The 17,086-nt window shown below is 46.3% G+C and overlaps 1 protein-coding gene across 11 annotated transcripts in view; it reads left to right on the plus strand.

The window, feature by feature from the left end:
* IQSEC1 (IQ motif and Sec7 domain ArfGEF 1) overlaps positions 1-17,086 on the plus strand; it is a 695,018-nt gene that overhangs the window by 485,929 nt on the left and 192,003 nt on the right. For 3 of the 11 annotated variants that reach the window (XM_069206619.1, XM_069206622.1, XM_069206629.1), the window contains exon 1: positions 10,817-11,062. The exons of 5 other annotated variants lie outside the window; for them this stretch is intronic. In XM_069206619.1, the coding sequence (XP_069062720.1) occupies positions 10,830-11,062 (233 nt within the window). In that variant the 5' untranslated portion in view covers positions 10,817-10,829. Of the gene's footprint in view, positions 1-10,815; positions 11,063-17,086 lie in introns of those variants that run through there. 3 more of the 11 variants (XM_069206628.1, XM_069206621.1, XM_069206620.1) reach the window with 2 other exon arrangements.

Here is a 17,086-nt window from a genome sequence, read left to right on the forward strand (position 1 = left end):
GGGGATGGTAGCACCGAAGAATCCACTGCAGCCCACTCCTCAACATCTGCAGAAAAGGGAACCAATTTGCTCAAGGCCAACGTGGAGCCACCAAAATCACCTGTGCCCCCTCTCTCCGGACTCTCACCAGAAAAGCCATGACTAACTGAAAGGGCGGGAAGGCATATAGCAGTCCCTTAGGCTGAGACTCCAGGAACAAAACCTCCCCACCTTTGCATTCCCCAGTGAAGCAAACAAGTCTATCACTGGAAGACCCCACCTCAGCACCGAATAGAGACCGGCGTAAGGAAAAATCCTTTGAGGATGGAATTTCTCTGCTCAACAGATCTGCCCGGACATTGTCCACCCCCTGAACGTACAGTCAATCAATCAAAAAAATGTATAGAGTGCGCTACTCACCCGTGAGGGTCTCAAAGCGCTGGGAGGGGGGGGGAAATCAAGGCAGGGGGCAGGGAGGGTCACTGTTCGAACAACCATGTCTTGAGGTTCTTTCTGAAGAGCAGGAGGTCGTTGGTTTTGCGAAGGTTGGTGGGGAGGGAGTTCCAGGTTTTGGGGGCGAGGTAGGAGAAGGACCTGCCTTGCCCCAATAAAATGTCCAGAATCATCAAATTCAGAGTCCTGGATCTGGTACCCCTCTTTCTGTTGATGTAAGCCTTTGCCACCAGATTGTCCATTTGTACCAGCACAGCCTTCCCCCTCAGAAACCCCTAAAAATGCACCAGAGCCGGAAGAACAGTTTTCAACTCCCTACAATTCAAGGACCCCAAGACACCTGAAGAGACCAAAACCCCTGAACCTGCTCCAACCCCAGTCAAGCCCCCAACCGGAGAGACTGACGTTTGCTAAAACAATCACTAGGGCCAGAGGGGACAGAGGTAATCCCCTTAACCAGCTGCTTCCGCTCCAGCCACCACAACAGTTCCCTGCGGACTGGAGCTGCCATCAGGATATGCTCCTGAAGACTGAGAGTCCCTTGAGCTCAATAGGAGAGAATCCAGTTGACTACACTGTGCAGGTAAAATCTGTCCCAAAGGCCCAGGAACCAAGCCGTTGCCATATGGCCCTGTACTTGCAACCACTCTAGAGCCCGGGGAGCAGCCTGAGCCAATAAAGACAGAACCTGATCCTGCAGGCTGACCAACCTTCTCTCTGACAATGTCACCAACCCTCTGAGAGTCAGAAAACGTGCCCCAATGAACACCATGTCCTGGGACGGACCCAAAGCTGCCTTTACCCACTTTATCAAAAATCTGTGCGCTTGGGGGACCTGCAATACTCTTGTCACTTGAACCCCCTATTGGGACTCGCTTCAGGCCTGAACCAAGAGATCGTACAAATAAAGATGCACAAACATCCCCGCTACATGAAGAATAGCCTTCAGAGGTGACAGAACCTTTTAAAACACCAGGGGTGAGGACTTGAGCTGAAAGAGAAGAACACAGAACTGGAAATGTTCACCCCTATCGCAAACTGCAGAATATTTTGAGAGGGCACTACGACAGGGACGTTCAGGTATGCATCCTGCAGATCCATGGAAACCAAAAATATCTCCTGGACAAATCAGAAGAATAATCGCTTGAACAGTCAACATTCAGAAATGAACAGCTTCGATCCAAGAATTGACACACTTGAGATCCAGGACAGGGCAAAAAGCCCTGGACACTTTCTGAACCAGAAACAATATGGAATAGACCCCTTTTCCGTGCTCTGCCAAAGGAACCCTGCAGATGGCCTCTTTGTCCAACAACTCCTGGACCCCATCTATCAGTGCTGACCTCTTATCCCCTGCAACAGGAACTAAAATCGTCAGGACACCAGTATCTGGAGGAACATGATCAAACGCTATTGTGTAGCCATTTGCCTCAATGTCTAGCACCCATTGGTCCGACACATCCTGCTGCCAAACGGACAGGAAATGGTGTAGCCTGCCTGCAACCAGTAATGCCCCACTGGGACAGTGATTGTCAGGATGCCTTCTTTGAGGCCCCCTTCTGAGCAGGAACAGTGCGCTTAGGAGAAAACCAGGGCTAAAACCTCCTTCTCCGAAAGGAAGATGTCTGGGGCTCATGTTTTGGGGGAGGATTTATAAGCCTTCTTCCATCCTTTACCAGCAGAGGAATCCCATTTATATTGCAAGGCATGCTTCCTCTCCTTAAATGCTTTGGAGACCATGGCTGTTCCCCAAAGAGCGCCTGAGCCTTGAATGGGATTCTCATCAGAGCAGCCTTCGCCCCAGAGTCTGCCTTCTACTTTCTCCACCACAGAGAATGTCTGGCCGCAATCAAAGCCCCAGTGGACATAGCTGATGTGCGTATTATATCCAAAGAAATGTCAGCTAGCAATCTTGCCTACTGTTCCATCACTGCCAACAAATCAGAACACTCAGATCCCTCCTGAACGGCCACGGCCAGCTTATCAAAGTCCTGCACCAGTGATTGTGCTGAATATGCTGAGAAAAGACTCAACACCAAATTCTCAGCCGCAAATGCTTTCTTAAGACCAAAGTCCACCTTCCTATCTGTGGCATCAGTAGGAGCACAGTCCTCTGGATGGATGGCTGTCTTCCCAATCAAGGTAGCCAGGATCTAATCCAGATGAACAGAATGAGGAAGGGCATCCTCCCCCTCAATTTTTGAAGAAACCAATGGACTTGAATCTTATCCACATCCGTCCATTCTCTCAGTACTATAGCCCTAACAGGACCCTGAAAGGGCAGGGCAAACCTAGAAGGCATAATATATTGGAGAAACAAAGCAGACCCCAACTCCGCTGACTGAAAAATAGAAAGCCCAGTTTCTCCCTTACATGGGCCAGAATGTCCCACATCTCCTCACGGGAAACATACTTCCCACCCAAAGAACTATATGGAGCCTCCAAATCCGAGGCAGAAGAAACATTGTCCACCACCAAAGTCTTAAGCTTGGACATTCTCCTGGGCTTTGATGTACGAGCCTGAAGAGCCCTTGTCACTGCCACCTCAATCATCTCCTGCACCTCTTCACTAGACATGAGAGGTGCACTCCCCCCCTCCTGGACTCCGAGGGTCCCGAGTCCTCTTCTGAGGGAAAGGAACCTCCTCTTCCGAGGAAGAAGTAGTCGACAGCACATGTTTCCGCCTGCTAGCCCATTCACTTACATGTTCCAGTACAAATGCCCCAAACCCAGCAGGGCCCATAACTGAGGGAAGCAATCCCCACTCCAAACCAATGGAAAAATTCCAGCAGAGCTGCAGCAGGAACCAATGACAGTCCTCCATTTTTCTCCCCAAATTGAAAAGAACAGGCTCAAATCAGCTCCTACCCTGATACCAGGGACAATGCCTCAGAAAATGAGTCCTGCCAAACAGAGGCGCCGGGCTTCGTTGCTGCGTCCGCCAGCCACCTCCCAACATCAGCAGCACTACTGACAGAGAACGCCACCAAGCCGGGAGACCGTCGCTTGGAGCTCCCCACCCAGCAGGGATCCAGCCACTAAGACCCCTCGCCCTGCCCTGGAGGAGGACGAAAGGTAAGTCTCCTGGGAGACATAAAAAGACCAGGATGAAGCGTTTTATTTAGGAAGGGAGGGGTCTAGGGGAGGCTAGAGGCCTCACTGGTTAGGAAGGAAGTCGAGGGAGGAAGGGGAGATAATGTGCAATATTAAAACCTTTATGATAACATGCTTTAACAACAGTAGTAGGTATTGAAGTAAATGTTAGACCATTATTCTGCCATTCTCATCTTTCTCAGCCACAATGTTAGCCTCCCAAACAAAGTTTACTCCCATCAGGGAAACTAAAATTCCTCCATACTGTGGTCAATGAATACGTTTTAAATGTGATGTGACTTCACCTGATTCCATCATAGGTAAATATGTCAGAGGGTTTATTGTATCAGCATTTTTCGCTGAAAGCCGAATTCCACACATTATCATTTGTGTGCAAAATAGTTTTTATCAGTAAACTATGTCTTTGCAAATGTAGTGACTGTTTCAATGAAAAATGTGCTGTCTGTAAATGATAATGTACTACCACACGATGCTTTAATTACACTAAAATACTGCCTGCCTCTTGTCCATTGATGCTAAGTGGGTCATGAAAGTTTGTCACTTTAAAAAGTGGGTGGTGGTCTTAAAAGTTTCGGAAGCACTGCTTTAAAAAGATTAACATATCAATTCCTGTAGTAGTAATCTATTTAGCAAAGTTTATGATGTAGCTTGCTTTAACTTCTGGACTTCAAATATGATTACAGTTACCTGCATTTTTAGCTGCTCGAGTGTGTTTACTTCTTTGATGGGTGGGTATATGATGGGTGGGTATAATTAACATTTGTTACATGTCAAATGTAGAGCGCACAATACTGCCAACGCTTTGAAACTATTATAAAGTACTGGGAAATGTAGAATGCCCGTTAATTTGTGTTGTGTAAGCGCTAGTTTTGAGTGGCAGAAAGATAAAATGTCACTTTTGGGTTATAAAAAAACACAACGGAGGGTCACTCGTGTAAACTGACAATACCAACATACATAAACAACGTCCTTAATTCTGACCTTCCAAGCTGTTGCGAAAGGCCGAGTGTAGAGTGTGCGGCGTGTATTAAGATGGTGCGCGCCGTGCTAATAAATTAAGACAAAGGCCCAACTGGATTTTACGAGGGCTACGAGCAAGGCTTATCGCACACTCTCTCTTGTTACTGCCATTGCCCCGCTCGTGCCACTTCCATTTATTAACTCGACCCACGTCACACATTGGGCTTACACAAATTGCCCGTGGTGAAGGGGTCACAGGACCGAGGGTAAATATCCCCTCCGCACCTTCCAATAATGGTAATGCCGGCGCTCCAGTTGCGTCAGTGGGCACGACATTACATTCCTCCCAAATACACAAAACGAATACCAATCAAAGCGATTCTTGTCTAGTTCCAACAGGGGACAGCCACCAGATGAATGGACGCATATTAGTCTGAGGCCACAAAGTCTCGGAGGTTGATCGATGGCGGCGGATTGTGCCTCAGGCTGTACTTTGTGCGGTCAGACCTGTCTTTCTAGGGTTGAAGTGTTTCAGGCTCTGCTACCGGGCAAGAGGCCATTGGGACGTCAGCTCGGCTCGCTCCCTCTTCCGGACTGTCGTGGTAATCACCACCCAGGAGAGCGCTGGATGGGACGCCCACAGAAGGCTCACCTGCGTCAGTAGACTCTGATGATTGGGCTGGAGGATAAAACCGCTTGAACTCCGAGATGTTGCGAGTGAGCTCTTCTGCACCTCGGCGACCTACTACTAGGGAGCCTTGGCACCGCACGACGGTCCACGGGCGATGGTCAAACGGTAATCTGAACTTGCTGCCAGGATTCCTGTCTTTCACCAGCACTTGATCACCTACTTGGAGGTCAGATGTCTTGGCCCCACGATGACGACTTGCTCGATCATTTGTAATCCTCCGCCGCTCGAGTGTCGGGTCATTGTCAATAGATTCTGGTGCCCAGATGGGATGGTGGGGAATGGAATCTCGCACTACCCGCCCTATGGAGAGGTGAGCTGGAGAACACCTTGTTGTGGCATGGGGAGTCAGGCGATAGTTCCGGAGTAAGGAGTAGATAGCTAGCTCTGGGTTTATGAGAGGCACTTGCAATTCGGACCACTTTGTTGAGAGTCCTCTTGAATCTCTCCACTTCGCCGTTCGCTTGGGGCCAACAGGGTCTTATTTTCTTTTGGGAGAATTTCCATAGATGCCAGGTAGGATGCAATTTCCTTCCTTTGGAATGGTGAGCCATTGTCAGTTCGCAGTTCCTTGATGGGGCCATGAGTAGCTAGAATTTTCTAAATTTTCGGGATCACTTCAGAGGCCCAGAGGGACTGGAGAATCTCCACTTCGGGATACTTAGAGTAGTTATCAATTAGGGCTAACGTGTGTCTACCATCCGGCAGACTCCCAAAATCAAGACTTTCTACCTCCCACGGCTGATCAGGTCTGCGTTCTGTGGCAACGGGGGCTGGAGGGATGGGGCTCCCTGCTGCCTGACATCACTCACACGATTGGATCATGGCTTCTACCTTCTCATCCATTAAGGGCAAACCACACTTTCGCTCTTAATCGATTCTTTGTCTTTACCATGCCCTGGTGACCTGCATGAGCTAGCTGGACAGCTTGATCTGCCAAGCTTGAGGGGGTGACAAGATGGTGCCCCTGGAGGAGGCACCCTTCAGGATCTTCTCTAAGTTCATTTCGAACATGGTGTAGGCTCTCCAGGATGCGTCTAGAGGGCATAGTGAGCTGGGACCACTGTTGTTTAAAGACATGCCACTGGCCACATTGAACGGCAGTAAGCGCTTTTTGTAGACAATCGTCCTGTAGGGTGGCTTTGCGAAGCTTTGCGTTGGAAATCGGTTGAGGGCGAGATCGCTCAGCAACATACCTGACATACTCGTCTGTCTCCTGTGCCTCTCCCTCTTCTTCTTCGGTAGCTGACTGCGGTTGGCACGAAAGGTAATCTGCAGGATTGTGGGAGCCAGGTCGGTATTCTACTTCACAGTTGTACTCCTGGAGTTGTAGCATCCACTTCTCTATTTGAGGGGGTGGATTAGTCGATGTCCCCCTGAAAAGGGGAAGCAATGGCTTGTGATCCATCAGGACTGTGAATGGATGTCCGTATATGTATTGCGATAGCTTCCTTCTCTATCTGTGAATACCTCTGTTCTGTCAGGGTGAGAGACCGACTGGCGTAGGCAACAGGACACAAGTCTTCGGGGCTGGTCCACTGCAGTAGTACTGCCCCTAACCCTCTGGGCTTGCATCGACGGCTATGGTGGTGTTTTTGGACAGGTTAAAGTACCTCAGAATTGTGTCCGCAGATAGCGCATCTTTGGTGGCTTGAAAGGCAGTGTCTTGGGGTGTCCCTCACTCCAGGATGTTTCGGCTTTGGTGAGATCTCTTAGCGGTTGCGTTAGAAGGGTGAGACCTTTGATAAAACGGCCACAATAGTTAACCATCCCTAGGAAGCTATGCATTTCCATTACCGTTGTTAGAGGAGGGGCATCTTTGATGTCTTTGACCTTGCCCGGATCCGGAGCAACACCTTCGGATGCGAAAACGTGGCCGAAGAAATGCAGCTTCCTCTTGAAGAATTTGCACTTGTTTCGATGGAGGGTCAAACTGGACTCCTGGATTCTCTGAAGCACTCTCCTTAGACGGATCCTGTGTTCGGGTAGAGTGCGAGCATGCACAAGAATGTTGTCACTGACGTTTAGAACACCAAGGTCAGCTAAAAGCTTGTGTATTGTATTTTGGAACACCTCTGCAGCACTAGAGATCCCAAAGTTATCCAGCAATAGCGACGGAGTCTGACGTGTTTTCGAGCAAGTTGTTATATATCGGGACTTCTCTGCAAGAACCAGCTGGTGGTACCCTGATCTCAAGTCTAACTTCGAGAACCAACAGGCTCCACTGATTTCACTGATTAAATCATCTAGGGTGGGGGTAATGTGTTGTTCCCTCTTGATGGCTGCATTAGGTAGCCTCATGTCGACACATATCCTCACCTCTCCTGGCTGTTTCGGCTTCCTGGCAATCACTATTGGGGACACCCAGTGTGTGGGACCAGTCACTTTTTCGATTATACCAGCTGCTTCAAGGTTGTCCAATTATTTTTCGACTTTTGGTCGTAAGTGGAATGCGATGCAGCGATGATGAAGGGCAACTGGCTGAATGATTTTTTTCTATGTGTAACTTTATTTCCTTACTCTTTAGGCACCCAATGCCTTCGAAGATGCCACTAAAGTCTTTTAGCATATCTGTGATGGACTCTTCATGCACGCCAAAAGTAAAAGATACTATGCCTAGCACTTCAGCAGCTCCGCACCCTAGCAGCATTCCATGGCCATCTTTTGCCACATATACCTGACGTTCGATTGAACAGGGTCTATACTCAAGTGTTGTTTTGAATTTTCACCTTATGGCAAGCAGGGAGGGCTGGCCGTAAGCAAATACTCTTAAGGTTGTCGGTGTCAGATGCCGGATGGCTTCATTTCCTCGTATTTATTGGACGACATGATGTTGATCGAGGCACCGGTGTCTACAACAGCTGGGGTTGAGTGTCCTCCAACTCGTATGCTGCACCGGGGTAGTTGTCGGGTAGTACTGGATGCTGAGCTGATTGTAAATATCGAGTAAATGGCCTGTTCTTCCTCATTGTCATCATTCATGTCACTAGTTTGGTTTTGTGGGTTGAAAATGGCATTAGTCACCGGGTTGACAGTTTTTCCTTTGGTGGACCTGCATACCTTTAAGAAGTGGTTCATCTTCCTGCACCCTGTGCACGTCTTTCCTCTAGCGGGGCATTTGGACGAGCAGTGCGAGGGTCCTCCACAATACCCTCATGTCCTGGGTGTGGCATACCTCTGTTCTGCATTCACAGGTTTTTCTTTGACATGGCCCTGTAGCGTGGCTTCCATGTGCAACGCTCTAGTTTTTTAGAGTTATTTTGTCCTCCTTAGGGTGAGTATATCAGCCGGTGATCTCCCAGACTCCTCCAGGATTCTTTCCCGCAGCTTAGTGGATACACACCCTTGGATTATCTGCCCTCTAATCTCCTCCGTTTCATTTGCGAATTGGCAGGTGCTGGCTAGTTCCTGTAGGTGCATGTGGAAATAGTCTATAGATTCATCTGCTAGTTGTCGCGCCTGACGAAAAATAAAACATTCATAGTTGGTGTTAGTCATTGGCTCAAAATGAGCATTGAGGGCAACAATTAGCGCAAGATGAGTCTTTGGGGCGGGCTCCTCAATGGTCTTAGAAATTTGGTGAATGTCTTTCCCTCTCAGGTGAAGAAGCATCGCTCTTTTCTGTGCATTCTCTACTTTTCTTGCTTCAAAGAACAGGAGGTCTGTTTCACCCAGTCTTTCCACCTGGAGGCTAAAGTGGATGGTGCACCCTCAATGATAAATGGCTCTATGGCTGGTATGGTGGTCATATTGTAAGCAAAATGAGTGTGTCATGTGCCGGCAGAAGAATTTCTCTTTCTTTTGTGTAGCAAGCGACATGCAGGAGCCCACTGTCTGTAGAGATGGGACTGTCTTTACAGGACTGTTCTGTTTTCTATTTTTCTTTCATAGTTCCACCACCAGTAGTGGGGTAGGGTGCCTGTAGCAAGTACCCAGGGCCTTGGGAAGGGCGTTGGTGCAGTACTGAGCACAATGCTGTGGTCGGGACGCACTGGGTAGCAGTGTTTGTTGAAAAACGACCACCAGCAGGCCGCTGCAGGGCACTTGGGCTGTAGCAAGGCCGCGGAGGGCAGACAGGACGTGCTTACCGGGCGTCATCGCCGGGGGCATGATCAGCACTGCAGCCTCCAGATGGTAGGAGCAGGCCATTCCCCTTAACACTGCATTAGGGCAGTGACAGCTAGGGAGAGCGGTCGCGCAGCTCTGGCCACAATGCAGCAGAAATCACCACTATGGTTGGAGGGCAGGTAGGGTCTGGGGCCACCCTCGTCGCCAATGTAAAATGTGTGGCGTTTATTCATATTAAGATAGCGTGCGCCACGCTAATAAATTAAGACGAAGGCCCAATTGGATTTTACTAGGCTACGAGCAAGGCTTATCGCACACTCCATCTTGTTACTGCCATTGCCCCGCCCTGCTTGCGCCACTCCCATTTATTAACTCGACCCATGTCACACATTGGGCTTACACCAATTGCCCGAGGTGAAGGAATCGCTGGACCGAGGGTAAAATATTCCCTCCGCCCCTTCCAATAATGGTAATGCTGGTGCTCCAGTTGCGTCACTGGGCACGACATTACAGTCGAGGTATGTTCTACTCACAATAAAGTGTCGACACTGAAAATAAGCAAAATGCAAACAGAACTATCACAAAAAAATAAAAATAAATACTTGTCAACTTTAAGGCTTAGAATGTAAACGAAACCTGTGCATATTAGTAGTTATTTTTAAGTTTTATGTAGAGCAAACTTGGCCCAAGGGCATTAGAACACTACACGAGAACTATATTGCATTACACATTTAAAAAATGAAGCCGTTTTCTTTTTCTTTCAGTGTTGGGGCGCGTTCAATTTTCCAATGAAAAAAAATTACATAAAAAGACAATTAAAGTAACATGTCGCTGCATGACCTTCAACTACCAAGGAGCCTCACATGTAATGAATGCATTGCCAACACAAATATTATTTGCCGTGTCTGCTGGGCTTTCTGGAAAAACTCAATAACAGGGGCTCTCTCTATTCCGCCCTCTTGCCCGGATTTGCAGGGCATGGGCCAGATTTCGGTTGCATTGGAAGCAGTTTACAGCCTCCCCCCTTTTCCCTTCTTCGCCCAGCTAACACAGACTAAAAGGAGTGTGACTTTCATTCTCCCGCTGCTGTCTGAAAGGGGCTATTAATATCGAATCCTTCTGTTGCTGGCAAAGAGCGCCACATCCCTCCCACTTTCCTCACATCAAAGAACGATTTCCCAACCCGTGTTCCACCACTTTTCCAGACCATTTGCCAAAATTATCGTACCAAAATGCAGAGCCCACTGCCGGTATGTTCTCACTGAACGAATTAAAATAAAAGGGTACGTTACTTTTCGGAAATTTCCATCGAGAGGAGGCGAGGAACCCTACCCATTGCAAATAAATAGTTTCCAAATAAAATGACGTCTTGCCTGGTCATAACATGGCCGCCGGCGTTGCCCCTGCCGGGAGGAGCCTGACCACCTGGGTTTAAAGCAGAAGAAAGTCTACCCCTGAGTGAATCCCGCCCCTTTAGCATATCCTGCCACTCAAAATATATGTGCCCAATCGAATCCCGTTTCTTCCCGTTCCTCTCAAGCGATTGGTGTAATCCACTTTCCTCTGGATGTGGCAGTGCTCCCGCTGCTCGGGGAGAGCTGTGAGTGGGGTTTGCTTGTCCGGCGGCGTGCAAGGCGCTTCCGCTGCTCTCGAGGTATGTCACCGCAAGGATTTGTGGCCAGGAGGGGGACATGACCGTGTCACCGCTCCCCGCGGGTGCTTGGTGCTGCCAGCCATGTGGTGCCTGCACTGCAACTCAGAGAAGAGCCAGTCCTTGCTTGAACTGGAGCTGGACAGCTGGTAAGGGGATGCCTTTGCTGCCGCTCATACCTTGTATGTGCAACGGGGGTTGCCTGCTTGCTGCTCACAGCGCGTGACCGAAGCATATGCAAGAATCTTGTCTGCTGGAGTACACACTGTATGTCACTGCATTATAATGTAAGTGAATTCTACTGCTCGCTGGGCAGATATGAAAATCTTATACTATTCCATTATGCAAACGGTATGAACGGGCATGATTTATATGAACAGCCTGCTGTGCATATTCATATACCAGTGCTTTACGTGCTGTGGTTGCCTGCTGCACACCGTATGTGCATTCAATATAGTGTTTGCTTACTGCACAAACAAGGTGTGCAACAAACATGCCTCCTGCGTGTAGTGCATCCTTGGCATCGTGTGCTGGAGCTGCCGTTGCCCAGGGGACACACCCGGCACGTATAACATGCATGCAAACATCTTGGAGCGCCAGACCTCTACAGAATGTGCACCAGAAGCCTCTTGGCAAGGCCTAGGGTATGTTATAGAAGGTGGGTGCAACTCGGGTTTGGAAAGGGCATAAATGTGTCGCAGAAGCTGTGTGCTGCTCACGTTTCGTTGCAGTCTACAGAAGCTACATACATCTCACGTGACGTGAAGTGGCATCTTCTGCAATAAGCAGAAATTAAAAGGACCCCCGTGTGTAACGTGTGCAGATATGCATCCTTATTTAGGGAATGGTTATTGCTGATATTAACCCGTTACACCTGTTGGCAGCATTATATTTCTTGGGTAGCCACCATTTACACAGCCTGCGGGCGGCACACTGAACATGACTATGTGTGATTTACAGGATACACCGGTTCCAAACAGACATGCATAGTATGTGTACATTATGTGCATATGCTTCTCTTTCTATATGAAACGCACATGAAAAGATGCAGATGTTTATTTTAATAAACCAGGGGGCGTAATGAATGTCCCTGCAGTACCAGCAGTGGGTACGGGGAGGGAGGGGGGATTTGAGGGGGCCTTAACTCTTCAGGGGGGGGGGTCCATACAGCCACGGTCAATTAATATATGTGCGATATGGCAGACTTTTCCATCATGATGCAGACGATTTAAGAGGTATACATTTTTCACCTGTTCAGTCTCTTAGTCTAAATGTGTTTACAGTCTCCAAGTTTACTCTGGCTTTGTTGTTTCGTTTTCTTCAATCTCATTTTTGCGTCCATGAGTTGTAATGGGTGCTGGTTTGAAGCGCAACCATTTTTTTAAACACTTGCATAGAGATGTCAGTTGATCATATGTCCATGTCAGAGCAAGTCCTGTGTTTATGTTCTTCTGTAGTTATAATAAGAAAGGCTAAACCCTACAAGTACCAGATTCAAATAATATACCAGGTCTGTCCATATTCATTCCTGCAACGAGATAACTTGAGGTCTGTGGAATCTCTAAAGACACTTATAGGAGGGCCGGGTGCTGCTTATGTGCTCGTTATGCACAGGAGATGCCTACCGCTCAACGGTCAATTAAGATGATGCTAAAACCGCGTGCACACCTGTTTGTAAAAGCATGGGAACCAAGTCCGTTTCATGAATGACAGCCTACAGTGTGCATTTGAACGAAGTCTGCAGTCTACGTGACATTGCATCATGTGCATTGGAAGGGAGTCTACTTTTACACTTGACAGTGGATCATTAGCATGTCAGAAAGTCTGCTTCATACATGACGGTTCATTATGTCGAAAGTTGGCATTTGCACTTGTGCCCTGCAGGTTTTACCAGTTGCTTCCTAGGAGTGTCTGTAGATTTTCTTCCAAGTCACGATTTGCATGTCATAAGTGGCCCACAGAGACTGCCTTTGAGGCCACAGTGAGAGGAATGAACTTATCAGTTCATTGTATTACTTGTAATCGTCAAAGGCAAGCTGCCTGTTTTAATTTGGTGCACGGCAGCTTAAAAGCTGCTGTGCACTGCGCTGTACTGACAATTCTAAAGCAACAGCTTTTGTTTAGGTCTATTACCCTCCAGATGCTGTTCCTTGTGAGGGATGACATAACCCCAACAACGTTGTTTTATTTAATGAGCACCATTTCCATTGGAGGAGGTCCCTCGCTGAGCTCTGTGCGGCCTCTTATTTGAAAGACATGTTAACATTCGTGGGAGCACCAGTTGAGTTTTTCTTTGGGGTTGACTGAGTTTGTTGTGCAACCACTTCACATCCACCTCATTGCACTTTCTTATCACCACCTCACAAAGATTATATAATATGTTAAAAATATACACAATTATTTAAAGCCATCTTAAAATTAAATTACCAAAAAGGGGGGGGGGGGTATCCCCACTTTTTGTTTATGTACCCATTATATTTTTAAAATAAAGTTCTAGCCAAAGTAAGTATAAAATATGTAATGATTTTACAATTCATCATTTTTAAAGAAGACTGTAAATGACTCTCAGTATACAAAGTCTGATACATGTCATCGCATTGACAGCCATGTTGTTGTCATGACATAATGCTGACACCATCACATTGACAAACCATTAGCCCTAATATCTCAACACTGTCTCCAACTCTGTCCCCATCAAAAACTTAAACGGTAACTCTAGCTTTGCCACTGTGACCTTTGTGCCTAGTGTTGAACTTAAACTTACCTTCAACTCTGACCCATGATTATACTACATTGAATATAACAAGCTTTATCGCTCTTCCTTTGGGTATCATGATTGCCCGGTTGTTTCTCAATCTCCCCAGGGCTGTTATGGGTTTTAAGGCAGACTTAATTTTAATATGGACAAGAAGACATGTAGAATTACTGCTCATCACTAACATCTTGTGTGAGCTGCAGGTCTTGAGTTTGAATCCCAGCAAGACTAACTGAGCCTTTTTAACTTTTTTTTTTTTTTTTTTTTTTAATTGAGTACAGTTGGCTTTCTTTATGCTATCACCTATTATATACTATAGCCCACTGGCAAGGGCTATACCTGTTGTTAAAGGCCCTGAATCTGAGTTATCAGCCTTAGCTGCTTGTCTATAACAAGGGAGAGGACCTTTTACAACCAGTATAGCCAGAGGGGCTATAAGACTAATAAGACATTCCACTGAGGTAGAATGTGTAAATTGAAAAGGGAGAAAAAGAAAGATAAGCATTGGAAGTCTGGAGCAGAAGGAGTATACCAGCTGTTATTAGCCCTGAGCAACGTCATTGTCTTCAGTGGAGCCCCCAGCAATCCAATCTTCTAATAGGGCATGGGAGCAGTAGAAGTTTCTTAAAGAACACTAAACAAAACATACTCCCTATGTTATTGTAACTTCCCAAGTGAGTTGGAGAAAGTAAATAAATATGAAGAATCGTTGCAAAATATATTAAAGTATTAGTGGTGAATACCAAGACCCTTGAAAGTACACCATGGATGTGATGTTGCCGTTAACATTAGTGAGGCCATGTACTTCTGACTTGTCAATGTGCGTGTGCAAAAATGTCCCCTCACTTTCTGCTTGTGTTGCCCTAATTCAGCTCTGGCAGCAGCTGTGGCAATGGGGAGCATGTCTGCAAAGTGTAAACAGTAAAAATAAAATGCTGCAAAACATTGTTACAAACTGAAGAAGTTAGTTTTAAGTACTGATACACAATTACATTTTTATCTTCAATCAAATCTCTTGGATTTTGTAAATTGTTGTTATTCTTTACATTCAACAGCTGATGTTGTTTATCAAGCTGTATTTGTCTTCTACCATAAGTAAATATAACATTTTAGGCAACGTGTTGAGATTGCTAACACACACTCTCTTTTTTTATTTAATAAGCATAGACCAAGCCAATAGGTCTTGCTTTTGTATAATGTTGGCTTTACCAATGTATTTTTTTAGCCGTGCTGCACAGCATAAACTTTGCTGTGTAGGATGGCTAAAGTTTTCAAAATAAAGAAAAAAAGACGATATGGCTACTGCATCATTTTGTTTTTAGGAGTGCGCACTATGCATGCATGTGCCTTCAGAGTAACACTGGTATTTTTTTATTTTTTGTTTCTGATTTACCCTGGATCGGTAACTAAAAAGAAAACTAAATATGCATATTTTTAAGGGGGTGGGGGAGAGGATGCAGTGGGACCAACATGTGGGCTGTAGCAAAACGGGACATAGAAGCAATACAGGGAGAGCAGAGGGATGCCGAAGCAACATCAGACACAGAAGCAACATAGGAGAGGGCAGGGAGGTGCAGGAGCAGTATGGGAGGCAGAAGAAACACAGTGGTCTGAAGCAACACAGGGGTTTGGGAAAGCAATATAGTGGGCTCAGATAGGGGAAACAACAACAGGGTGAAAGAGATTGGGGTAAGGAACACTGAGTGCACGGGCAAGCAGTGGCGTGAAGCACACAAGTGCTACAGGATCGGTCGGGAAGCAACGCATAGTGATAGAGAGCAACATTGAGCGCGGGAGGACAAGTACATGAGGGTGAGAGTTTAAAAAAAAAAAGTGCACTCTGGTGGAGTGCTTAACACAGTAGAAAAAAGTAGTGCTTGAAAAGCAAGTAGTAGGAGCAGAAATGCCAGGTAATCAAATAAATGGTAAAGAGGAAATCCTCCCTGGAAAGGACAGACGCTAGACTGACAAAGTGTGGGACAGGAATAAAAAGTTGGCAGATGAGAGTGCCAAGAAAGGTAACCGGTGACAAACAGTGGGCAGGCTCCAAGCCCCTGTATGTTCTTAGTAATTTAATTTAACGCCTGTATATAATCTTCAGAAAGCCAAGGACTGCACAAGGAACTGTCTGAGCTTTCCTGGTTACTTGCTAATTCCCAGGATATTCACCTATGAAAAATACATTTGTTAATCAATTTTCATAGGTTGCTTGTTGGTCATGGACAAAGTTAAATTAATAAGTAGCACATCATTTTACCCTAGCGTCATTCATAAACCATAACCGTGCAGAATAAGCCCTCGAGCCTTAAATCATCATGCTGTAACGTGTAGCCCTTTTTGATTTGTCAAGTCTTCTTTTTTTTTATTCTTTTTTAACCCATGTGGAACTGCCAAGCCTCGTGTGAGCTGGGACATTAAGCCCAAGGTATTGTCTGGAACAGCTTGACTGAAGGAATGCACATCTGGCCTGACATTGGTGTTCCAGAGTATTGTTCGTGGATCCCACCCACCTTTCACTATAAAAATGGTGTAATTGATGATGATAAAAAAAAGAAAGTGAACGCTTCAGTTAGCAGTGTTTAAAACCAGTTGCTGCTGAGTGATGTGCGCTGAGCATACAAGCACAATCTGGGCTCGAGCCTTTTCAAAGATGGCGCGCGATGAATACATATGAAAGCTTTGAAAGGTGTTCATGCCATCAAGACATATGGCGTGTCTAGCGGGAGAAAACGCTTTAAAGGGCTTTTATTGTGGGCCTTAAATCCGGTTAACGAGCCTGCAAACTGTCATAACTCTTATGAATTTAATTAACACCGGACCTAAAAGCATCTTTTGCTTTCAAAACTGATGACTTGCATATAAGGAAGCTGTATGACTGTGTAAAATGGAAAAGGTGGCGAAAAGCCGCTTCTGGAAATTTTAATAACTCATGTACAAAATTGAATATTTATTACATAGCATAATATAGAACAACGGTAATCTCTCTACTGCACACAACTCATCCGATCTGTTACTGTGACGTCCTAATGCGACTAAGACCACTGCATTACACAGTTCCATCAAAAACATCTTATAATGATATATACATTTTGAAAAGAATGCATGGCGGGGTAGCACATGGGCATGGAAGAGAGCAATGGATGTGCGCCTTCTTATAAACCGATGAATACCTCCGTGGAAAACAAAAGCAGCTGTGTGGACGGAATCGGGGCATTCTGCCACGGCTTTCTTTGGGAAGTTTTGGTAAACATTAAACATGAGGTAGGGCGTAGATCATTGCAACATATGGAAGAACAGCGATGGAAAGCCACACTGTACAATTTAAAAAGAACTGTTAAAAAGTGCTTGCTCCGAAGTCAGGTTTTGTTCCAGTTAAGTGCGGGACTTTGCATACATCTGTGATTTGGTACAAATATTT

This window comes from Pleurodeles waltl, chromosome 9, assembly GCF_031143425.1.
Source record: "Pleurodeles waltl isolate 20211129_DDA chromosome 9, aPleWal1.hap1.20221129, whole genome shotgun sequence".
Taxonomy (NCBI): Eukaryota; Metazoa; Chordata; class Amphibia; order Caudata; family Salamandridae; genus Pleurodeles; species Pleurodeles waltl.